The sequence below is a fragment of the Plasmodium brasilianum genome, chromosome 1 (genome assembly GCF_023973825.1).
Source record: "Plasmodium brasilianum strain Bolivian I chromosome 1, whole genome shotgun sequence".
In the NCBI taxonomy this organism is placed as follows: Eukaryota; Apicomplexa; class Aconoidasida; order Haemosporida; family Plasmodiidae; genus Plasmodium; species Plasmodium brasilianum.
Genome location: NC_090114.1, coordinates 98,314 through 122,211, shown reverse-complemented (window position 1 = coordinate 122,211; position 23,898 = coordinate 98,314). Strand labels below are relative to the sequence as shown.

At 18.0% G+C, this 23,898-nt stretch overlaps 4 protein-coding genes across 4 annotated transcripts; all 4 read left to right on the top strand.

The window, feature by feature from the left end:
* Window positions 1-4,294: 4,294 nt before the first annotated feature.
* MKS88_000381 (uncharacterized protein) lies at window positions 4,295-4,648 on the top strand (the record flags this gene model as incomplete). The annotated part of the gene is made up of 1 exon (XM_067214809.1): window positions 4,295-4,648. The coding sequence occupies one exon, from the start codon at window positions 4,295-4,297 to the stop codon at window positions 4,646-4,648; it is 354 nt and encodes a 117-aa protein (XP_067075621.1).
* Window positions 4,649-8,601: 3,953 nt separating this feature from the next.
* MKS88_000380 (uncharacterized protein) lies at window positions 8,602-9,194 on the top strand (the record flags this gene model as incomplete). Its single annotated transcript, XM_067214799.1, has 2 exons — window positions 8,602-8,981; window positions 9,176-9,194. The coding sequence occupies 2 exons, from the start codon at window positions 8,602-8,604 to the stop codon at window positions 9,192-9,194; spliced, it is 399 nt and encodes a 132-aa protein (XP_067075620.1).
* A 4,104-nt stretch (window positions 9,195-13,298) lies between these two features.
* On the top strand, window positions 13,299-14,123 carry MKS88_000379 (uncharacterized protein; the record flags this gene model as incomplete). The annotated part of the gene is made up of 2 exons (XM_067214789.1): window positions 13,299-13,385; window positions 13,512-14,123. 2 exons carry the CDS (start codon window positions 13,299-13,301, stop codon window positions 14,121-14,123), a joined length of 699 nt encoding a protein of 232 aa, XP_067075619.1.
* Window positions 14,124-20,119: 5,996 nt separating this feature from the next.
* On the top strand, window positions 20,120-21,091 carry MKS88_000378 (uncharacterized protein; the record flags this gene model as incomplete). Its single annotated transcript, XM_067214778.1, has 2 exons — window positions 20,120-20,194; window positions 20,321-21,091. The coding sequence occupies 2 exons, from the start codon at window positions 20,120-20,122 to the stop codon at window positions 21,089-21,091; spliced, it is 846 nt and encodes a 281-aa protein (XP_067075618.1).
* Window positions 21,092-23,898: the final 2,807 nt, after the last annotated feature.

Below are 23,898 nucleotides of genomic sequence, written 5' to 3'. Positions count from 1 at the left end.
ATGTTTATAATAATCCTCATTTACAAGAGCGGAGGAAAGCTTAAAGTAATGTCCTATATTAGAAAACTAATAAATAAATATTTTATCTTATAAATATGTTTTAATTTTATGAGTATTTTATTAGTTATGCTAATAAATATATAGTATCATAATAGTATAATGGGAATTTGACATTATATTTGATTTCACTATTAATGAATTAAATTGTATTTATTTACATTAACTTATTGCATAACGTGACAATATTTTTCATTTTTAATTAATATAATTTAATCGTTATACTAAAATAATGGATGAGTCTTTAATTCATTTAATACCAAATTCTATGATTATAGCATTAATGTTTCAAAATACGTGTTCCATAAGTTTTTCCATATCATACTTATTATTCATAAAACTACGTTTTCTATTATGTAAGTTTATGCATATATTAAGTGATAAAATATTTTTATTATTACAAAGTTTTTGTTAATCTAATGGTAATTCTGTTTATCCTTTACATCTGCTGATATCATTACCATTATTCAATTATTGAGTGTTCCTTTCTTTTACATTTCCATTTATAGATATTATATTAGTTTTCCTTTCATAAGAATTTCTACGTATTCCAAATATATGTGTGTTTAACAATAATATTAAAGTTGGACATCAAATTAAAATTAACTCTTCTTATATTTTCTGTGTGTCAACTTTTCAATTAATAATTTTGCATAAAATTCTTGTGTTTTAATTTTATAATTTTTTTTTACTTTATTAAACTAGTTAACTCAAGTCTTTATATTTAAACTTTTAACAGTTCTTTAAGAATCATAGTCACTTATATTCTATTATAATTACAATATTATTATTAAATAAAATTATTCTATAATTTTTATTTTTTTATATTTTTTTAAAATATACTAAAATTAAGTTGCTTATGAATGTTTATTATATGTTCAAACATATTTTTTTTAGAACTTTTTTGAATTGGAATTTTGTAAAGTATTATATGTTGTATAGAGTCTGCTACCATCAAAATAACTGATATTTTATATAATTTTTTATCATCTTTTTATATTTTTTTGTTGGGAACAAAAGTATATGTTTAAATGAAATAAACTAGTATAAAAAATATTAACTGTTTATAAATGAAACGGCATTACTATAGAAATTCATTATTATGATAGATTACAGAAATTTTATAAGATCATTTATGTTCTTGGGTATAATAATTTATAGTGTTAAATAGAAAAAATATATAAAGTAATGCACTAAATAGTAAAATTAATATTGGAAATAAAGAGATAAAGGTATATATAGAGGAATTCGAAGCCTTTTCTATTTGTATTAGTAAATAATATACTGATGTTTTTTTATGAAGAAAATTACACTGAGATTTATTAGTTTTACATGACACCATAACATACGTAAGAACTTTACACTTTTGTACATGTTTATAAAATTTATAAGTACCATATACTTTTTTCATATTTTACAACTTCGAACAAGAATTATTGCCATTTTGTACAAAACATTATTTATACGTCTCTTATACAATTAGTTACATATTTATGTATATATAAAAAGGTATTATATATTAATTCAATAGTGTAGATTTTCTAAATATAGCAAAAAAAAAAACATTTATAAGTTAACTTGTAGAAAGGAAAAAATTTTAAACTTTTTTGTTCTTATTCAAAGGAGAAAAAACATAAATTTCTTTATGTAAATTATATTGATAACATAGAAACAATGTTTTATATTCCAAAAAATGTTCAACATTTGAATGAATATTTTATATTTTTTACATAAAATAATATACTGCTAGTATAAATATGAAAATATATAAAAAAATTGAAATATAATATTATTTTATATTTAACATTTTTTATTTTTAAGTATTAAGTATGAATAACATAATTAATTAAACATATTTACTATATAACAAGAGAATAATGTAAAGTTTATTAATATATATTTATATAAGAACATAACGCACTTATATATATAATTAATGAGAAAATAATTAAACATATTCCAAGGAAATTATACTATTTGTGTAAGATGTCTTAATTTAGAAAAAACATTAATAATCTTGAGAAATAAATAATAATTTTTTGAAAAAGTAGAACAAAAAAATGTTTACAAACAGTGAATGTTGCTGAAACAAAAAATTCTATTTATAAGAAAATAGTCAGTATTATTTTATCACATAGTATATTTATTTTTCATAATTTATATAATAATTTATATGCGTTGATTTTTATAAAATTTTAAATACATTAAACTATAACATATACAGAAGTATTAAATGAGCGAAAAAAAGTGATATGAAAAAAATGTACGAAAAATTAAAATTAACTAAACAAGCAATATTAGAAATATCAGGCTGACATTGATATTTTCTTAAATCAATAAAAATACAATAATGTTATTTTCTTCAAAATTCTGCCTTTTTTTTATTTTTAAGATTTTTCTTTAGAAATATAATATTTTAAGGGGGAAAAAACCAGAGTATTCAACGTTAAATTATAGTATTAACGTTGGACTTAATATTTTTTTAACTTATTATTTTTTGTCTCTTATATAATTATAGGTAATATAAATATGTATACGGAGAATAATATTACCCTTAAAGATATTTTTATCAAAATATTATTTAAAATTTATTAAGCTACAATTTCTAAAACATATCAATAATACAATGTATTCGTAAATAAAAAAACAAAATATGACTTTTGTTTTCAAAATTTATTAGTATTAAAATTACTAAATCATATATTTTATAGAGTAATATTGTTATTTTTTTTATATGTTATGTACATATAATAGCATGTATACAATATAAATATATTTAATTCGAAATAACTATAATATGATACTATGTTATGCAAGGTTTTTATGCGAATTTTAATTTTATATATCATTTTTTTTTATTTTGTTAACTCTACTAAATAAATTTTATTAAAAACAATATATATAATAGATGAATTTTAGCATTTCTCGCTTAGCAATAATGATGTAAATAAAAATTAATTAGAAATTGTAATATTAAAATTTACAACACAAATAAAAAAGCTATATTTTATTTTCCTTCAAAATATTTATTTTTTTTTAATGTCATGCATTATCCTTTAAATATGATTTCTTATATAGATAATAAATAATTAAATGTGCAATTTGTATAATTAATATAACACAAAATTCGAAAAAATGATTTTTCTTTTGCTTTTTATTACTATTATTTTGTTGTTATGATAATTTATATTTTTTTAACAATAGTAATTATTTGTTCGGAAACACAATATTTATCAAAAAGGAGTTATTAGTAGGAACACTCATTTTAAATTGGAAATCGTTTTCTCACTATATATAATAATAGTATTATCTACATTTTGTACATTACATATTAATTTTATCTGAATATTTTCAAATATGAAGAAACCATATGTATATTTTTTTTATTTTATTTTTGAAAAGGGTTAATAAAATAATTATTTAATTATTGTATAATATGAAATTATTAAATTATATATTTTATATATTTATAAATGAATTCAAATAAAGTAATTCTGATGAATAACAATTTTTTAAAAGTTACATTAAGGTTAAAATTTAATAATAAAATATTAGAGTTTTCTAACATTTTATATTTTGTAAAACACATTATTCTTATATATATATTATTAAATTTTTAGGAAAAAATAAAAATAAAAGATACAGTATCCTTGTAATTAAAAGAATATTATATTATTATTAATTTTGTTTTATCAAGTTATATTACTATATCAAAAATCTACATCATGAAACAAAAGACTATATTATTCTTTTTTATCAATATTGTGACTTTTATCCTTTTAACTTGGATATATCATTTTAAAAATGAAGAGGTATTATATTATTAATTAAAGATAACTTTATTATTCAGTTTTTTTTTTTATTATTTTTATTAATATTTTTTATTATAAAGGAATTATTTATTTCTTTAAATCATGAATATTTGTTTTTTTAGTGAACCTTTTATAATTATTTGGATCATAATCGCAAAGTTTATAGAACATTAGATACTAGAATTTATCGATTACTATTAGAACGTAAAAACAAGAGGCGTTCTAATATTGTATGCATGAAAGGAGATAAATCAAATATTAGAACATATGAAAAAACAGATACGTCTAATAATAAAAAGGAGACCATAGAAAAAAATAAAAAACCAATTAAAAGTTCATTAAATATTATCTTAGGTTATGGGAAACCTAAGAAGAATAAATAGCATGAAAACAGTGCAGAAAACACATATTTTCATAAAAGTATAATGAGAAAAAATAATTATGTAAAGGAAGTTAGGAAAGCTGCAAATGCAGATTTTAAGTATTTAAGAAAATGTATACAAAGAAAAGGTGATATATTTTTTGCTTTAGTTATCTTCCATGTAATAGTTGGAGTAGCAGGAGCTGCGTTATATGTTATTCTTAAGAAGTTAACTGTAACTGATGCATTTTTATTTAAAGCACTTGCACCATTATTTATATTATGGCTTATAGTTTTAGTATGGCTTTTTCGTATCGAAAGAAAAACAGCAAAATATGAAAAGTTAATACATATAAAAAGTGATTTACATAATACAGCATATCCTTTTGTTGGCAAAGTAGTCCATTATAAGAACTAATATTTATCATTTCATAATTTGTAAATCAAAATAACAAGCATATCTCTAATACCATATATTTAATGGGTAAATATACATCTGTCAGGCTTTTTTGATTCTGAAGAGTAAAAAGTTAGACTTTTATATTTTTTCTAAATTTGAATGTTTTAATGTTATTCATATTTTATTTAAAAATATTTTTTTAGTTTAATGATATATTGTAATATATATATTTCTATATATAACAGCAATTTTTGAAAAATATATGTAACTTGATACAAGCATATAAAAGCCCATCATATATAATTTTAATGATATATGTATCAACGTATATTTTTAATTTCAAAAAAAATAGTCTAGACTCTTTTTTATGTTATTTTAGTCTTATTTACTATTTTATGAAGTAATTAAAAAATGTATGATTAATCCTTTTAATTATGAATAAATGTATCTTTATTTATTATGAAGAAATGTAGTGAATTAATATAATTTTATGTTTATATATTTTTCCTTTTTAAAAAATTGTTTTTTTGCACATAAATAACAAACAAACTATGAGTTGAATCATTCGCATCACAATACATTTTTTTTGTATACTTAAAAGATAAATTTGTTTTATAAGTTCTGAGATTAAATTTAAAAAAAAGTAAACTAATGAAACATAATGAAGTAGATCACATATATAATTTCATATAAAATATATAATAATTAATTTTCATTTACTTTTCCTTTTTGTCTTTTTATTATTATATAATATTTTGTTTAATCAATAATGTTATTTTTTTATAAGTCGGAAGAAGGAGTAGAATATACATGACATTTCAAATAATAGAAGATGAAAGATAAAGAAAATTTTCGTTTATTTTAATAATTTTATTACAATATATTCTCTTATTAAATTATAAAGATTATTATATTTACGTAGTATTATACTTTACAATTATGGTTGATATTAGTTTCCACTGTTTAATTTAACATAGAATGTCAGTTTTATTTTATTTTTAGTTATATATGCGTGGGTTTTCTTATTAATATTTATATATAAGAAAAGGAATAAGCATTTAATGAATAAAATTCGTTATTTTGTTTATGTTTGTTCTATTCTTTGTTCTCTGTAATTTTTTGAATTATACGTTTTATAATAGGTGCATTAATTAATTATACCTTATTTTTTTTTTATTATGGTTAAAATAATATTAATGAAATTTAAGTAGACCTATATACTATAAGAATATGTTAAATAAATTTTGAATGTACTAGATTAATTAAAAAGAATTAACATTAATAAATTATTATGGTGAGATAAAAAAAATTGATACTGTAAATAAACATTTCATAAAAATATAAATTTCTTTAATTTCGTGTTTAATTAATTTGTATATGTTTCTGGTGATATATTTTTGCTATTCTATTAGTTGTAATAGTACCATTGAAAAGATATAGTAGCTCTATAGTATTCATTATTGTAAAAAGATTAATTAATGAAACAATAGGAAAATGAAACTTTATCTGAAAATATATGTAATTTACTATCATATATTTTAAAAAAATACACTGAAACAAAAATAGTTTTATTTCCTAAAATTATATAAAATTAATAACATTACTGTTCGGAAGAAGTATAACCAATTATTTTAGAAAACGTATTAATGATTAATGAGTAATATACGTGATATTATATCTAGTTGAAGTAAAAAAATTTTAATATATGTGTATATTTAATAATTCTACTAATTTGTGTATTATACATTTAATCAAGAATAAATTAAATATTTCAAAGTTTATGGTTCAGTTTACTTCTATGAAATAATGAAAATTTTTTGTGTTATTTAATTTTTAGACGAAATTTTTTGTGGAGGATTATTATTATTTTGATGAATTTGGAGGTTGTTCAAATGAATAAGGGGTTTATTATGTTCTTTATTTTATTATTATACATATATAATTTTAATTTAACTTTATTTTATAAAAATATATTTTAATATTTATAATAAAATAATCTAATGACAAATAAGAACTTTTATTTTTATTTTTTATATAATTAAAAAAATAAATAATTATATATTTTTATAAATATAAAAGAGAAAATGAAAAAAGATTTAAGAAAAAAGCATATGGCATAGAATTATTGAGAAGATGAAGAAATTATTTTATTAATATCTTTGTATTATATATATTTTATATATTTTTGAAACTTATTTTTTAATATAAATATTAAAAGCTTATGTTTTTACCAATTTTTATGTAATAATTTTTGTCTAGTTATTTAATATATATGTTTTCGAAATTATAAAATTGTATAAAATATACTAAAATTGCATCTTTATTAATATTACAGAATTTACATATAATATAGTAAAATAAATTATTATTATGTCAATATTTTCAACTTGATTTATTAATAAAAAAATATATTTTAACTATAATTATTATTTTTTCCTCTTTTTAAATATATTAATTTGTTTTTTTTAATTCAAAACTGATTAAACTTGAAATAATTTATTTTGTTTTTTTGATCACTAATAATATATTTTCGAATATATAAATTTATTATAATTATAATCTGTATTGTAAATATACAATGAGAAAAATTACTAATTTATATAATAATATCCTTGTTATATGTAGTAACTGTATTTATGAAAATAATAATTATTTATATTTCCTCCTAAAAAAATGTTTTTTATAGTATGTATTAAACAATATTTTAATTTTTACTTAATTATTTAATAAAAAAATTTAATAATTTATTTACATTACTACATATATTTTATCATACTGTTATATATAGTATGTATATATATATATATATATATTATTTTTGTTTCTATTATATGAAAAATCATATTGGTATAAATGACATTGATATTATTTTACTGCAAAGAATACTTTTACACTAAATACATTTTTACCATTTTTTTTTTTTATTATTTTAATATTTTTCTCTATATATGTTTATTTACAATTTTCAAAAGAACAGGTGTAGAAGTAAATAATTTATTAATAATCTATTGAATAATAATGAATCGTATTAAGATTTACAAATAATTTATAAATTTGTAAATTCAATATACAGAAATATAAATATCGTTATTTATTACTTTAATAAATATACATATTTACTTAGATTTCCATGTAAAATATATTTTACTTTATTAATATAGAATGGCTTATAAAAGAACATGTATTTTTTTTGGACAAATACTAATCTATACTTTATATAATTAAAAATATTTTTCATAATTTCATTTACTTTTTCTGTTAGTTTTACTATCAAAATAATTAATATTGTTTAATTGTAGAAGATAATTCTGCATAAAAATATATAAAATTATAATTTTTTCTTAGGAAGCATGCAAAAGTTCACAAGTACCCTCTGAATATAGCAAGTATATATTTTCTACATGTTATACATTATTTTGTGTTAAAAAAAAATTTTTATCGCCGAATGAATAATTTTCATATTTTTTTCATCTTATCTAATATTATTCTTTTTCATATTATTTTATTTTATTATTAGTAGTACGTAAAATATCTCTATATATATATATTATACCAAATCAAATTGTATGTTATATTACGTTAGAAAAATTTAATATAAGTTATGCCTATATAAATTCAATTAATTACTCTTAAAATAAAATAAATCCAAAACAATATAAGTATGTTTTATTATATGCAGGAACTAAAATATAACTAACATATTTATTAGTTAATATATATTAGCATTAATGAACAGTACAATGAATGAAAATTTTAAGCCCTTTTTTTTTATTAAAATATTCGTATTTACCCTTTTAATTTGGATATATCTTTATAAAAATAATGTAATATTATAATAATATTTCTTATTTTACTTTTTTTTGTGTTCTACCTTTTATTTTTAAAAATTTTATTATCTTGGTATAGATATATAAATACTTGTAAATAATAAATGTTAACATTGTTTTTTTTAGTGTATATGTGGAAAATCTATGGATAAAAAGAATAAACTAGATAGCTATTCAAGTTTAAGAACTAATAGACTACTATCAGAGAGTTCATTGGATGTTATATCTACCGGATATCGATCAGGTCACAAAGGTTATTACAAATTAATGGATGAAAAGGCGGATACATATAAAATTGACAAGGACTCTAAGTCACGAAAGAATATAATAAAAGAAATTTTATTAAAAGCAGAGGAAAGGAATAACTTATTTAAGAAAAGGAAATATTCTTCGTTTAATATATTAGATTTATTTCTTGAAAAGGATATATTCAACGAATTAGATTCCGTATATAAAATTAATAATAATAAGAAAATTGATATACAGACTGCAAGATTAATGAATCGAAGGAAGACATCTTTTGGGTATATTCGGATTTTTTTAATTCTTTTGATAATTTTCATATTTTTGTGTTTGTCATATGTTTTTGTTTGTTTATGTTGTGGCAAATTGATTTAAGGGTATGAAGGTAGCTCATAAAGGAACACTTTTATATTAATTCCAACATTATCAGCAATTTATGTGCTTTTAGTATTTATGAATCTTTCAATTTTATCAGGTATTCATTATACTTCTAATAAGACTGAAAATTTTAAAATAAAACATGGAGGTAGTTTAAAAATATATAATAATATTTTTAATTCTACTAATAAGAAAGACATTCTATATGGAATAAAATGATGATAGTATCCTTAAAAATAATATATAAATAAGAGATGTGCATACAAAATTTTTATATTAACACATACATATATATAACTATTTGATATTAAATATAAAAATACTTTTTTTAATCCTTAGTGATTTTCATTGTTGTATTTTTAAAATCTGCTATATAGAGAATTGATTTAATGTTATTTGATATTTTGGAATAATATATTTATGTATATGTATATTTTTGTTCAATGATATATATATATATATATATATATATATATATATAATATATGTTGTATAAAATTCATTTATAAGTGCGCATATAGCATTGTCTCATTAAATTAATAGGATATTTCGTGTTGTTAATAGCAAAACATGAATGTAATTTGTTTTCATCTCTCTTACCTTTTTAGTCCAAAATGATTAATCGGTGACTTAATTAAAAAGAAGTATTACTTTCTTTAAATTAATGGTAAACGTTTTTTGATGTATTCTATATAATAAAAATAGTGCATATATTTTTTGCTTTTCGTAAAAAATAATTTTAAATAAATTTTATTGTAGATAGCATGATAAATGTATTACAATATGTTTTTACCACAAACATATATTAAATATATTTTAAAATTTTTGAATGTTTTAAGTGTGAAAATATAAATAAGTAATAATAAAAAATTGTTTACAAAATGAACCATTTGTTCATTATTGTCTTAGAGGAATACATATACTTGTAAATAAGTTGTACTAGGTCCTTTTATTGTTGTTCTTACAAGAAATGTATTCTTAATTTAATTTTATAAAAATAACCTAAATATTTATTATAAAGTACTGTTATATATATATATATTTTGCACGGTGGAAATATTGAATATATGTTATTTCAAGTTTATTGAAATATTTTTAAGTGTATTAAACATAATTTAAGTAATATAAAAATGTTAATGATGGTAACGTTTATGAATAATTTAACGTCTGCTCCCATATGATTTAAAATACATTTATTATTATATAATGAAAACAATAAAAATAATATATATGAGGTATGCACGCTTTTTTATTATCTAAAGTGCACTGAAATAATCCATAATAGTTCTACATTAATTTAAAATGCTTTTCCGATTTATAGTAGTGTTACATTATGTACTTTAAAAAATAGTTTATATAATAAAGACAAAAAAAAAATATTTGTAAATAAAATAAAAAATGAAAAAATAATAAAAAAAAAAAACATATGAATTAGTATATTAATACTAAGGTAAACAGAATTTTTATAACAAATCAATTTAATGACATTAATTTATATTTGAGAAATGGCAGTGTATTAAATTTTGTATTTTAACTTGTAACTTTGGGAATATTATATATGCAAAAAAAATTTGAGAAAATTAACTGCATAAAATTACTGAATTGTGGTTTAATACGAGTTGATTTTAGAACATATCCAATATGTACCTTAATTTTTATGGAAAGGAAATCATATCTTATTTTATAAACTAAGTAGTTGTATAAATTTTCCATTTTTAATTTATTTAAAGATATATGTTTATATAAAGAATGTTACGTGAGGCATTAGAATAATTTTATTTATAGAGGGGAAAGTTATGTTGTACATAATACATATTGACATTCAATGAGACTCATAATATATATATTACTAAATGGATGTTTTATTGTAGATAAATATAGTATCAATACTTATATAAAAGAACTGTATAAAAAAGTATAATATAATTTAATAATAAAATTTTAATAAATGACATTTTGTAAGGAATTAACAATTTTACGGTTACTTGATGTAAATTAAATGAATAGAATTTAATTATTATAATATTATTAATATTTAAGCATTATGTCACATAAGTGCAAATAAACATATATAAATGGTGAATATTGTCAATGATATATGTATGTAATAATTATCATTGAAAAATATATAAATGATAACGGGTTATATATAAATGAAAAATAAATTATTAATAAAATAGGAATACATATCAATAAGGACATACAATTAAATGATTAATTACCTTACATAATTTTGCATGTATGGATTTCTAGAAATATTAGTAACAGTTTAGTTAAAATATATAATAAGCTGTATCAGATATTTTAAAATGATACTAAAAACTCAATAATTTAAGTAATAGAATTTATGTGGAGTATATTTAATAGATTTATATTATCACTTAAAAAAAGGTTTCTGTGAAAAAAATTATTACTATAGTTTAATATGGTTTTGATCATATAACAAATTAAAAAAAATATCATAAAAATATAAAGATATTACTAACAAAATATTTGCACTTAATATTATAATATATTTACAGGTAAATATATAAATGTTATTGGATTAATATTTGTATATATATAATAAATCAAATTAACATATGATTTAGGTGAGTAACATGAAAAATATTAAACATACTTAAAAATAAAATGTTACATATATGCCTAATTCATTTTATGAAAATATAAAATATTCAGAGAGAAATAGTTAAAATTATTGACATATGAGTCTATTAAAAATATGGATATCAAAAATTATTAAATAGGCATCCTTTAAAATGAAACAATAACTTTATATATAAAGTAATGGAATAAAAATATAATTATGCTAATTTTTGTGAAATTATTTCTTTTAATTCAAAAATTGTGTTATATTTAATAATCTTATTTATTTTTTTAATTTATTATTAATATTTTTTTTATTTTGCAAAAAATAACACGAAATGTGTTTTATATGATTAGAATAACATTTTGTATATATAATAATTTTATCATTGTTAAATACTGTGTTGTAAACAAAACATAATTAAGATATTAAAGTATATATTATATTTGATGCTAATTATAATTTTTATATAAAGTACCTTATTTGGGTTTATTTTATATTCCATTTTATTTTTTAAACATATGCCATATATAATATATGCTTGTAAATAAAAAAAAAATATATATATGTACGTTGTAAAAAATTCATACTCAAAATTAATGAATGCACAATTTTCACAACATTTATATTTATTCTAATACATTATATAAGAAATATATGATCCATAATATTTATTTTTAAATATATTTCAATACAACTCTTCCTGTAATTATTACTATTTTATACAGTATATATTTAACAATTTTATTTATTGTTTGTTTTGGTTTTCATGAATATTAATTTTTTCACATAAAAAATAATATGAAAAAATATGAACTTATGAATTTATTATTTAGGAATTATAATATATATTTAAAAATATACGATTTGTATATTATTGTATATTTATGATACAAAAATATAAAACGTTCATGTGGATCATAATTTTAAAATATAAAAATTATTATAAATTATAATATAAACTAAAATTATAATATTTTGAGGTTCAATATATTTTTGTTTTAATTTTTTTTTAGTTATAATAAATACTGTATAATTTATGTGATGGAAATATTATTCTTTGAAGTATTCATTTTATAAATTACTTTATAAATAAAAAAAATAATTATAAAAATTAAATTTTTTAAAATATATTCTGTATTTCTTGGAATATTGATAATAAGAATAAATAAATTAAATAAGTAATTATAGTGATAATAAATGATAGACTATATACTACCTACATTTTATACTTTGTATATTTTAGATAAATCTCCATATTTTGAAAAATTTAATTACAATTTTGTTTTTCTTAAATGATTCATTTAGTATTAATAATTACACCACTAAGAAATAATTTATATATTTTGATTTTTCATGAATATTATATAATTATATTACTGTAGATAAAATTGTGCTTTTATAAATAAAATTAAGATAAAAAATTTATAATACTTTTTAATTATTATATTTCTTTGTTTCTATCGTAAAACGCATTATATTTTTGAATTTTATTGGATTTTTATGAGAAAATAATGAAAAAATAATTAGAAAATTAAGCAAATATTTTTAGTATCTTTTATAATTATCAGGAAATTATATTGTTATATACAATTTTCTTGTTGAATATATTGCACTTTTATTGATCTATATGATGGAACAAAAAAATAAATCATTCTTTGTTATAAAAACTTCTATTTTTATCGTTTTATCTTGGATATGTTATTTTTGCAGTGACTTGGTATAACAGTATTTTTTAAGGAAATATGTATTTTTTATTTTGTCCTCATTCAATTTTTATTAATATTATATCTTATAATGAAATTATTTATTTTTTTAAGTAGTAAATATTTATTTTTTTTTTTAGAGTACGTTATGTAAGTTTGTAGGAGTGTACAATCTTATGAGAAAATTAGATTTAAGCAGTGGTAGATTGCTAGAAGAATGTAGTCAATATAAGGACTTAAATACTGCAAACGTAAAAGAAATGATACATGAAAACAATGAGAACGAAGAAAAAATTATAACAAACTATGATAAATTGGACAAAAGAACAAATAAAAAATCAAGTAAAAGTTCGTTATATAAGGAGGAATTTAATAAACAATATATAAGACAAAGAATATTAAAATATAGAGGAAAATACTTAACTCTATTTGAAAGAAAGTTATTCAAACATATAGATTATATAGATTTTATTAAAAAAAAACCGTCAATTAGTAATAAGTCTTGTATAAAGATATTACTTAAGGAGTACGGATTACTATTGTTTTTACCCGCTATATTGCTTTCCTGGGGTTCAATGATACATATAGCGTATTATCTAAAAGTGATTTCAAAAGTAGATAATGAACATGAAATATTATTTTCCGTTATAATCTCTATATTTTTTACAGTATTCGCGTTAGGAGTTATTTATATGCTTGTAAAAATTAAAAAGCACAGAAGAATTATTAAGAGGAAGTGGAAAAATGAGTAATAAGTAATAATTTCATTTCTGTACAGTACTGTTATATATGAAGTAGTTATCGCAATATATATTTAGTCGTACACCTAGTAATCATAACTGCTAATTTTCAAAATTTTAATTCATATATGCTTGGTAATCTTTAGGAAAAATATTAAAAAAATATATTCAAAGTTTTGGGGTGAATATGAATATTTTATTTTTTTTAAAGTATAATTTAATGTGTTGTTCCATCTAAATTAAATGTTATGGTTTAATATTTATATTTGTGTATTTAAATATATTCTTATAAGATACATATGTATGTGTGTTAAAATTAATATATATGAGTACATTCAAGATACAATTATTGAAATGTTTAATTTATATTTGAAATAAATAATAATTGTTTCAATTTGTTATATCTTTCTATTCCAGAATTGTTATTTGTTAAATTAATTTATATTAGATCATTTTTCGTTTGAAAATAAAAATAAATGCGTTTTGTTTTGTACATCAAGAAAAGAAGTAAAAGTTTTTTACTGAATATATAGATATATATACTTAAAGAAAAACTTAATATATTTTATACAAAATAAATTTTAAGAAATATTTGTTATAAAATATATTTATTGTAAAATTCTCTTCAGCGGAAATTTAGTTTATTTTGCACTATGTAAAAAGGAATGCATATTTATATATTATAATATTTTTATTAATGCAAGTTATTTATAAATGTTTAATATTATAAGAATTTTTTGTAATAACAATAAAACGAAAATCCAAATCCTATTATTATGTCATTATTATTGCTAGTTTTAGTGGTATTTTTGTATAACATGAACAGAATGAATATATATTATATTAACAGTTTATAAATAAGCAAACCTTATAAAATTTTTGTGTTATATATTAATGAAAAATTAAATTAATAAATTGAATGTAATCATATATTATTAGAAATTATGAGTAAATTATATTTTTCTTTTATTGCCATAGTGGAAATTTAAATATATCAATATATCTATAAAAAGTTAAAATTTTATTCGATGGCAACAAAACTAAATAGATATGTTCTACTATCATTTCGTTATTTATGGGTATTTATTTATTTATATATAGAATATTTAATTGTTGTGTATAAATATATTAAGTAAATATATAACATTATTTAAAGAATATATATAAATACATAGATTTTTTATTTTTCATTTTTAATTATTACATATTTATAATGATAATATTATAAATAAGTCATATATAAAAGGAAGGATATTTTCTATATATATAATTTATAAACACAAATTTATATTTTAGTATTTAAGTTGTGTATATCAGATAGACAACATTTATTTATGTAATTTCATTAAAATTGTATATACGAAATCGTCATATTTAATAATTTTTATCTTTTTTCAAATGAGTGTATACGTACATATGTTAATTTATGATTAGACTTAAATAATTGTTCATTTTATTCAATTTTATAAAAATTTCTTAAATGCTTAATATAAAGTGAAAAGCTAACAAAAATGTATGTATTTATATTATATAAAAGATTAAACCAATACACTATAATACTATGTATATACAGATGTTATTATATTTTATACTAGAATTAGTCTATGTCTTCTTTATTTCTTTTTTTTTTTTCTTCTTAATTTTATCCTTTCTATAAATACATATTTAATTAATAAAAAACTATAATATATATAGTTTAGAAATATAGATAAATTTCATATTATAATAATGATATAAATTATACACAATTGAAAAATTTAATATTCGAAAATTTTATTGCAGAATAAAAAGAGAAATATCTAACTATGAATTATATATTATTTCATATATAATGGAGATTATTATAAATTCAATTTAATAAGTATGTTACATGACACAAAAGTTTGTACATATTATTATAATTATGAGTAAAAGAGTTTTATTAAATATTTTTTAAATAATTTATTGTTGCTGCTACAGTATTGTTATAAGGATTAATTTTTTACTAGCAAAAACTAGTACTTCTAAAGGATAACATTTATGAAATTATAATTATTATTAAGAAATCTTCAAGGAAAATAATAAATATTCTGTTAATATAAAGTACAATATATAATCTATGTACTAAACTTTCTATACTCGATCTATTCCATATTCTACATAAAGTCAATATGTATAAAATTAAAGAAATAATGTAGTTTGTTTTAATTTTATTGTTAAAAGGATTTATAAATATATAATATATTTTATGAAATATATATAAATGTATATATTTAACACAAGTGAATATATTCAGATTACTTTATTTTAATGTATGTTATTATTTTTTTATTTTTTAAAACATTAAAATAACAATTGTACAATACACTTTTAATGTTATTGTTCCTTTTCTGTATAGTGAAATACATTATAGTTATATATATTTCTTTATGTTTCTGTGAAAAAATAAAAAATAATATAAAATTTTTAAAATAAATATTGTTCCTCTTATTATCAGAAGTATATTATATTATTAATAACTATTTTATTAATAAATATATTGAAATATTAAATATGTTATAAATGGAACAAAAAATTAAGTTACCTTCTTTGTTAAGTTTTCTGCCTTTATCCTTTTAATTGTGATATGTCATTTTTACAATAATAGGGCATGATAATATTATTAGATTTTGTTTTTTTATTCATATTTTTCTTGTTTTGTTTATAATAATATTCTTCATCACAATTAGCTTATTTATTCTGTTAAAAAAATAATTTTTATATTTTATTTTAAAGGGAACTTAACAAAACCTTGTTAAAGAACTTCAAAATTAGTAGAATAGTAAATATAATAAATTATAGATTAATATAGAAATATGAACATAATAAGGATTCAAATATTATAGCGTTAAATAGAGATATAGGAATAAAAGAATAATGGAATAAAAAAGCTATATATAATAATGAAAAATTCTTAACACAAAAAGAGAAGATATCTAATAGATATCCATTAAATAAGTCTCAATTCTACACATAATTACCAATTATAATAGTAGAATTTTTGATAGAATATATTTTTATTTTGAAAAGAAATGGATTAAAAAAAGAAATTATGATGATTTGATTGAAAAAAAGAGGAGATTTCGTGGTATATCATTAAAAAATAAAATGTAGAAGTTATGAATTTGGAGTTATTATATATATTTTTTTTTTTCTTAGGATTAACTTTTTCAACAGTAACAGGAATGGGATATTTAAATACTGTAAACGAGAAGCTTATAGAACTTATAAAATGTAATGTTGGAAGATATATATACAATACAACCCTATACTGGTATAATGGCCTTTAGGATACTTATCACTATGACAGATATCCTATTTTTTATAAAAATTTACAAGATCGTTTGCAATAACGAAAGGTATAAAAAAATCAAGTTGATTAATGAGTTAAATTTATATTAGAGAATATGTATATATGTGTAAGAACGTCTTTAATAAGTAAAAATAGCCTTAATATTTTCAGTGATATACTTAAGAAGCATATATATAATTCTAATATATTATAAATGCACATATTCTTACGTTGTCTCTTTGATATCTAACAATAAAATATTATATTCATTTTTTCTAAAATTAAATATTTTAATATTTTATAATTTGTATTTTAAATCAATTTGGTAGCCTAATATAATATTATGGCATAATATGTATATTTGTAAATTTAAATATATTTGTAGGAATATTTATGTTTTTGTTTTTAAATGAATATATATTAGCATATTTTATATAATTTTTGTAGATCTGTGATAATTTATATTTGTACTAGTATATGATTCTTTATATTATATATCTGACTCCATTATAAATTGACTATTTGTTCAAATAATAAGAAAAATGTAATATTAGTTTTAAATTAAAAATAAATGAGTCTTGTTTTGAGCTTAATTACAGGAAGCCAGTATATAGAGATTAATTTTTATGTATTTAATTATTGATATATATTGCATAGTAAAAAACATGTTTATTCTATAAAATATGTTTTGTGTAATATATGATATAAAATATATTAATTGTAAACGTCTTTTTAACAAATATTTTGTTTTACATAGATTTAATAAATGTACAGTTATAAATGTATAAAAAAAAATTATATTTTTTAATTGTGCTTATAACTTCTTACTAATTGAGGGATTCAATATAATAACAGTTATGAAAAGAGTTAACACCAATTATTTTATTATTATTCCAAGTTGGAGTGTTAATTAAATTTGGTGAAAATCAATTAAATATATATTAATTTGAAATTTAATAAACTTAAGTTATATATTATGAATTTATTTTTTATGTTATTCAATGATTATATTAATGAGTTAATTTTAATCATATATTATTATTAAATACGTAAAATTCTTTTTTTTTTGGGGGGGGGGGTTTGATTTCTAATAATTGTACAATGATAAAAATACAATATATGTTTCTGTAAAATTCTAAATTATCATCAATAGTAATCGAAATAAATATATATTTTATACAAGCATTTCATCATATGTAGGTATTTATTTATATATTTGTACTATGTTTATGGTCTTTTATAAATATATAAGTAAAGATTTAATATTATTTCAAGAATGCAAAATGATACATATAGTTCCTATTCACTGATAAGAACTCACATATATTAAAATTCTCATTTTGTAAATGAAATAAAATAAAACAAAAAACACAAACTGTTTTCTTATATACAATTCATATATACAAATATATTTTTGGTTTAGATGCGCGGGATAGTATTCAAGTTATTTCTAAGAACTGTTCAACACAAATTAGTGTAATTTTGTTTTTACTATAAAATGCAATGAGTGTTATTATTAATATGGTTTATGACAATGTTGTTGTAATACATAAGTTTATACATAATTTTAATATTTTATTATTACTATTACGTAGTTCCTCAATTAATTCTATTTTATAGTTTTTACTTATATGTGCTTAATGTAATAAAATATTAAGAAAAAATATATGTGTTTTTATTGTTTATTGCATAAAAAAATATATTATTGAAACAATGATATCCTAATAATTATGCAGTTATGCAAGTATTAATATATATTATTACTTTTATTTTATTATATAATATTAAAATTTCTTCTAAGTATATATATATATATATATTTATTTATTTAGAAAACGAAATAAATAATAAATTATATAGTAGAATTTAAAAACAATTCATTTACAAGTAATATGAATTAAACTTAATTTAAAATCGTAATTTACAAAAATTATTATACAAAAATAAAAAATTCTCATTTATTGAATTTTTAAATATATATTAAATTATATAATTTGTAATATCTAGTAAATTATATTTTTCTAAATACATTATGGTTTATTAAATAATTAAAGCGCCACAATTAATATAGTATAATATAAACTGTTGTAGTAACTATGCTTTATTTAACCTTATTATTATTAGAATATTATAATAATTTATATTATATAACATTAATTTCCAATTTTTGAAAACAAAGGGTTCTTAAAATTAGAATTATTAAAATAAAAATATTGCTAAAATTGGTTATTATCTAAATACAAGGAAAATTCATTACCTATATTCTCTACATTCCATATGCTACTGCATGAAATATATGTTTAGAAATATTCAGTAAACTTATTTTTATTTTAACATATTTATAAGTGATCAATAAAAAAATATTTAATTATTGTTCCACATTAAATAATTAAACTATATTTTTTGAATATTTATAAATGATTCAAATTATTTTTTTTAATAAAAAATAATTTTTTAAAATTAAAATAAAGATAAAAATTTTATTATATATAATTAAAGATATTTTTCTTTGTGTCTACTGTTAATGATATTATATGTACTTTTTTTTTATCGCATCATAAATACATAAAAGAAAAATGAAAAAAATACTAAATATATAATAAATTATTTTTTAACATTAAAAAAATATTATACTATTGTTTATTTATTCTTTCTTGAATAAGTTATAGTATTAAAATTCTATATCATAGAAAAAAAAATGATGATACTTTTACGTATTAAAATTTATGCGTTGATACTTTTATCCGAAACATACCATTTTAAAAATGACGTAGTATGAAAATATTATTTGAAAATATATTGGTTATTACCATTTTTAGTTTTTTATTTTTGTTAATAGCTTTTTTAGCATAAAATATTTCGTTCATTAAATAACAAATGTTTACTTTGTTTTTTTTAGAGTATATTTAAGATGTCTGAGGTTGATAACTACAAGATTGAAAAAAAAATAGATGCAAGCACATATAGAATACTAGCAAAATATAAACACGATAAGGAATCATGTGCTGTATATTTACAAGAATATATACCAAAATATGTATCAAACGACAAAAGGTACATATCTAATAATGAAGAAAAAACCACAGAAACAAAAAAGCAGTCAAATGGAAGGGCATTAGTGAATGAAGGAGGTCATAAGCAACATATGAAAAATAAATCTTTTATGTTTGAAACAAGATCATATTCTCGTATAGAAAAAAAAATATTCAAAGAATTAGATTACTTAGATTTTCTTCAAAACAACAGAACTATTACTAATAAGTTTTTCAGAAAAATGATATTTAAAAAAAAAAAAGTACGAATTTGTTTACCTTTATTCTTATTCTTGTTTTTATTAATCTCAATAATATTAGATTTTTCTTGTGGTTATGGAATTATTGGGGGATTGCTAAAAGTACTGAAAAACACACATGGAGCTAAATGGTCAAGTCCCTTACGTGCTTTCTTGGGGAAACTCAATTTAGACTTTTTGTGGCATACAGCTAGTGTCAATGTTACGAAAAAAGGAAGTCCAACTCCTATAAATTGGACTTTTATAACTAAACCTTTTCTAATTTATATAATTTATTGTATACCTCTCCTAATACTGGGTATCACCATTATATTAGGAATTTTTTACCACCATAAAAAAGTAAAAAAATATCAAGAAATTAAGTTCAGGAAAAGGTAAAATCTATAATAAGTAATATGTTAGTTTGTGTAATCTTCAACATGAACTGATATATGTAACATCCTTATTACTATGAGTAATAAACATTCCCATAATTTCTTATATTTTATAATTGCACCCATATACATATGGTATTTTTAGAATACAACAGTTAAAATATATGTTCTTAGTGTTTTTGTGAATTTAAAATTTTTCTTTTTTCTAAACATGTATATACTGCAATTATTATAGAGTTATTAAATATACATTATGAATTAGTAAATACATGTGATTATGTCAATGGACTAATATGAAAAATATATGTGTATATATTATAATTCATGTCTAATAGGACATTTTATATAATTGTTTTCAAATGGGATATTAATCCATATTTGAATTATAAAATACTGTACTTTCAAATTTTTAATATTCCAGAGTAAAACTATTATATATTGACTAAATTAAAAATATTTTTTGTTATTTTTTGGGTAAAAATGAACGTGATTTTTTTTATTTTTAATGAAATATACTGAAAGTGTTTTGTTCCGATACATGTGTATATACGCATGTTTTGTTATTTACTTTTAAAAAAAAATATCATATAATAATATGAATGATCTATAATAGATTACTATCTTTATAAAATTAATTATTTGCAATTAAAGAGTTAAAAGCATATATCGCATTATTATAATGATTAAATGAATTATTAATTAATATTTAAAAATTATTTTTATATATATTATATTGAAAATTTTTATATAAATATATTACGAATTTTACACATATCCTATGTCATTGAATCATTAAAATAATGATTTGAATTTAATCAGATATTATTAGTTAATATGTCGAAATTTAATTTTATTTTTATGTTTATCTCGTAATAGTAAATTTAGAAAAATACATTATATTGGGGTAAAAATAAAAATTTTAATTAAGCCTAATGAAAAAAAATATATACAGTTGTAAAAACATGTAAATATTCGTAAATAAAGAATTACATATTCGTGCTCTTTACACACATTCCATAAATATATGATGTAAATTGTTAAAATAATTTAAAAGGTATATAATAATAAAGTTTATATTAATTAATAATTTCTTCAAAAAATAATGACAATTTTCAAACAAAATAAATGTTAAGGAATATTTTGTTTTAATATATAAATTGTGAATGCGTAATATTTTTTATATTTGTCATATATTTTTAAATAAGGTATAATCCAAAATTTAATCTATTTTTTTTTACCATTTAGTTAAACAATTTAAAGAATATGTTTCTGCTGTCAACCATTTTCGAGTAAATTTAATAAATAAAATTCACATATTAAATTTGATTTTTCATATTTTCTAATCAAATTCATAATATACCTTTAATATATATTTTAGTTACAATAATAGAATGAATTTAAAAATATATCCTTTAATCTCTTAAATAACGCATAAATATATCATTTTGTATAAATGCATACTTATATATTAAAGATAATAATAACATCATATATAGAAAATTCTTTATGAGAGCGAAAATATTTCTAATTATTGTTTAAATGAAAAACATATATATTTATATATATATTATTAATATTAAATGTTATTTTATTTGAATAGAATATCTTTTTCTATGAATATAATATAAGCATATATATGGAATAAACTATTGTGATCATGTATTTTTTTACTTTTACATTTACAACTATATTAAAAAAAAAATAATTAATTGAATTAGAATCAATTATATTTTATATGGTAATTGATTAATTAAAAGCATTGTAAAAACTGAGAATATCGATACTTATTTACTTAAAAATTTGAGAAGAAATATCGAAATGAAATTTATTACAATTGTTTCATTTTTTTTATATCATATAATAACCTATATATTTATTGTTGTATTGTTTATAATAAATTGAAATATGGATAAATTAAAAATTTTTTTAGATTATATATTATAATAAAAATGATTTATGAATTTATAAAAACTGTTTAAAATATTTTACGAGTTTTATACAAATATTCTATCAAATAATATTACCAGAATTATAATTATATACTAGACTTCGAAGGTTATTACAGAAGCATATGTAAATATGAGATACTATGGATAAATCAAAGAACAATTTGAATATTTCTATATTTTTATATAATTATTTTAATTGAATATAGGATGAAAATTATAGAAAAGGAACATTACACATAAGAAGTCATATTTGTAGTAATTATTTGTACGTTTACGCGGAATTGATAAATATATATTTCAAAGAACACTATAATTAAAATATTATTATTTATTGTAATTTTTAATGAAGTGGTCTAATATTATTTTTGATTATGATTTTTATGGTTACTTTTGTGTCAGCAGATATTGATATATAAAAATTATATTTTTATATCATATGAAAACAAAGTTACACATATTTATTATTTCTAGTTGCACTGACTTTTAAACAGGATTACTATAGTAACGCACAATAATTTTATATTCGTCTATAATGTTTTTCAAATTTAGATAATATTATAATTTAAAAAAATGTGACATTACGAAATAAAGTAATACGTTAATTTAAGCAAAGCGTATAAAGTATATTAATTAAAAAAGAGCTGTAAACGATATTTAAAAGGAACCTTTTTAATTGTTAATTATAGAGAATTGCAATATACAAAAATTAGTATAGGGGAACAAATATATAAATAAATAAAATATAAATCTGTGAACAAATTACATATGTATTATTAGAGTATTATATAAGAATTCAATTCATATATTATGAATTTTTAAAAATATTCTTTCTTTTTATTTTTACATTTTAATATAGACAGAC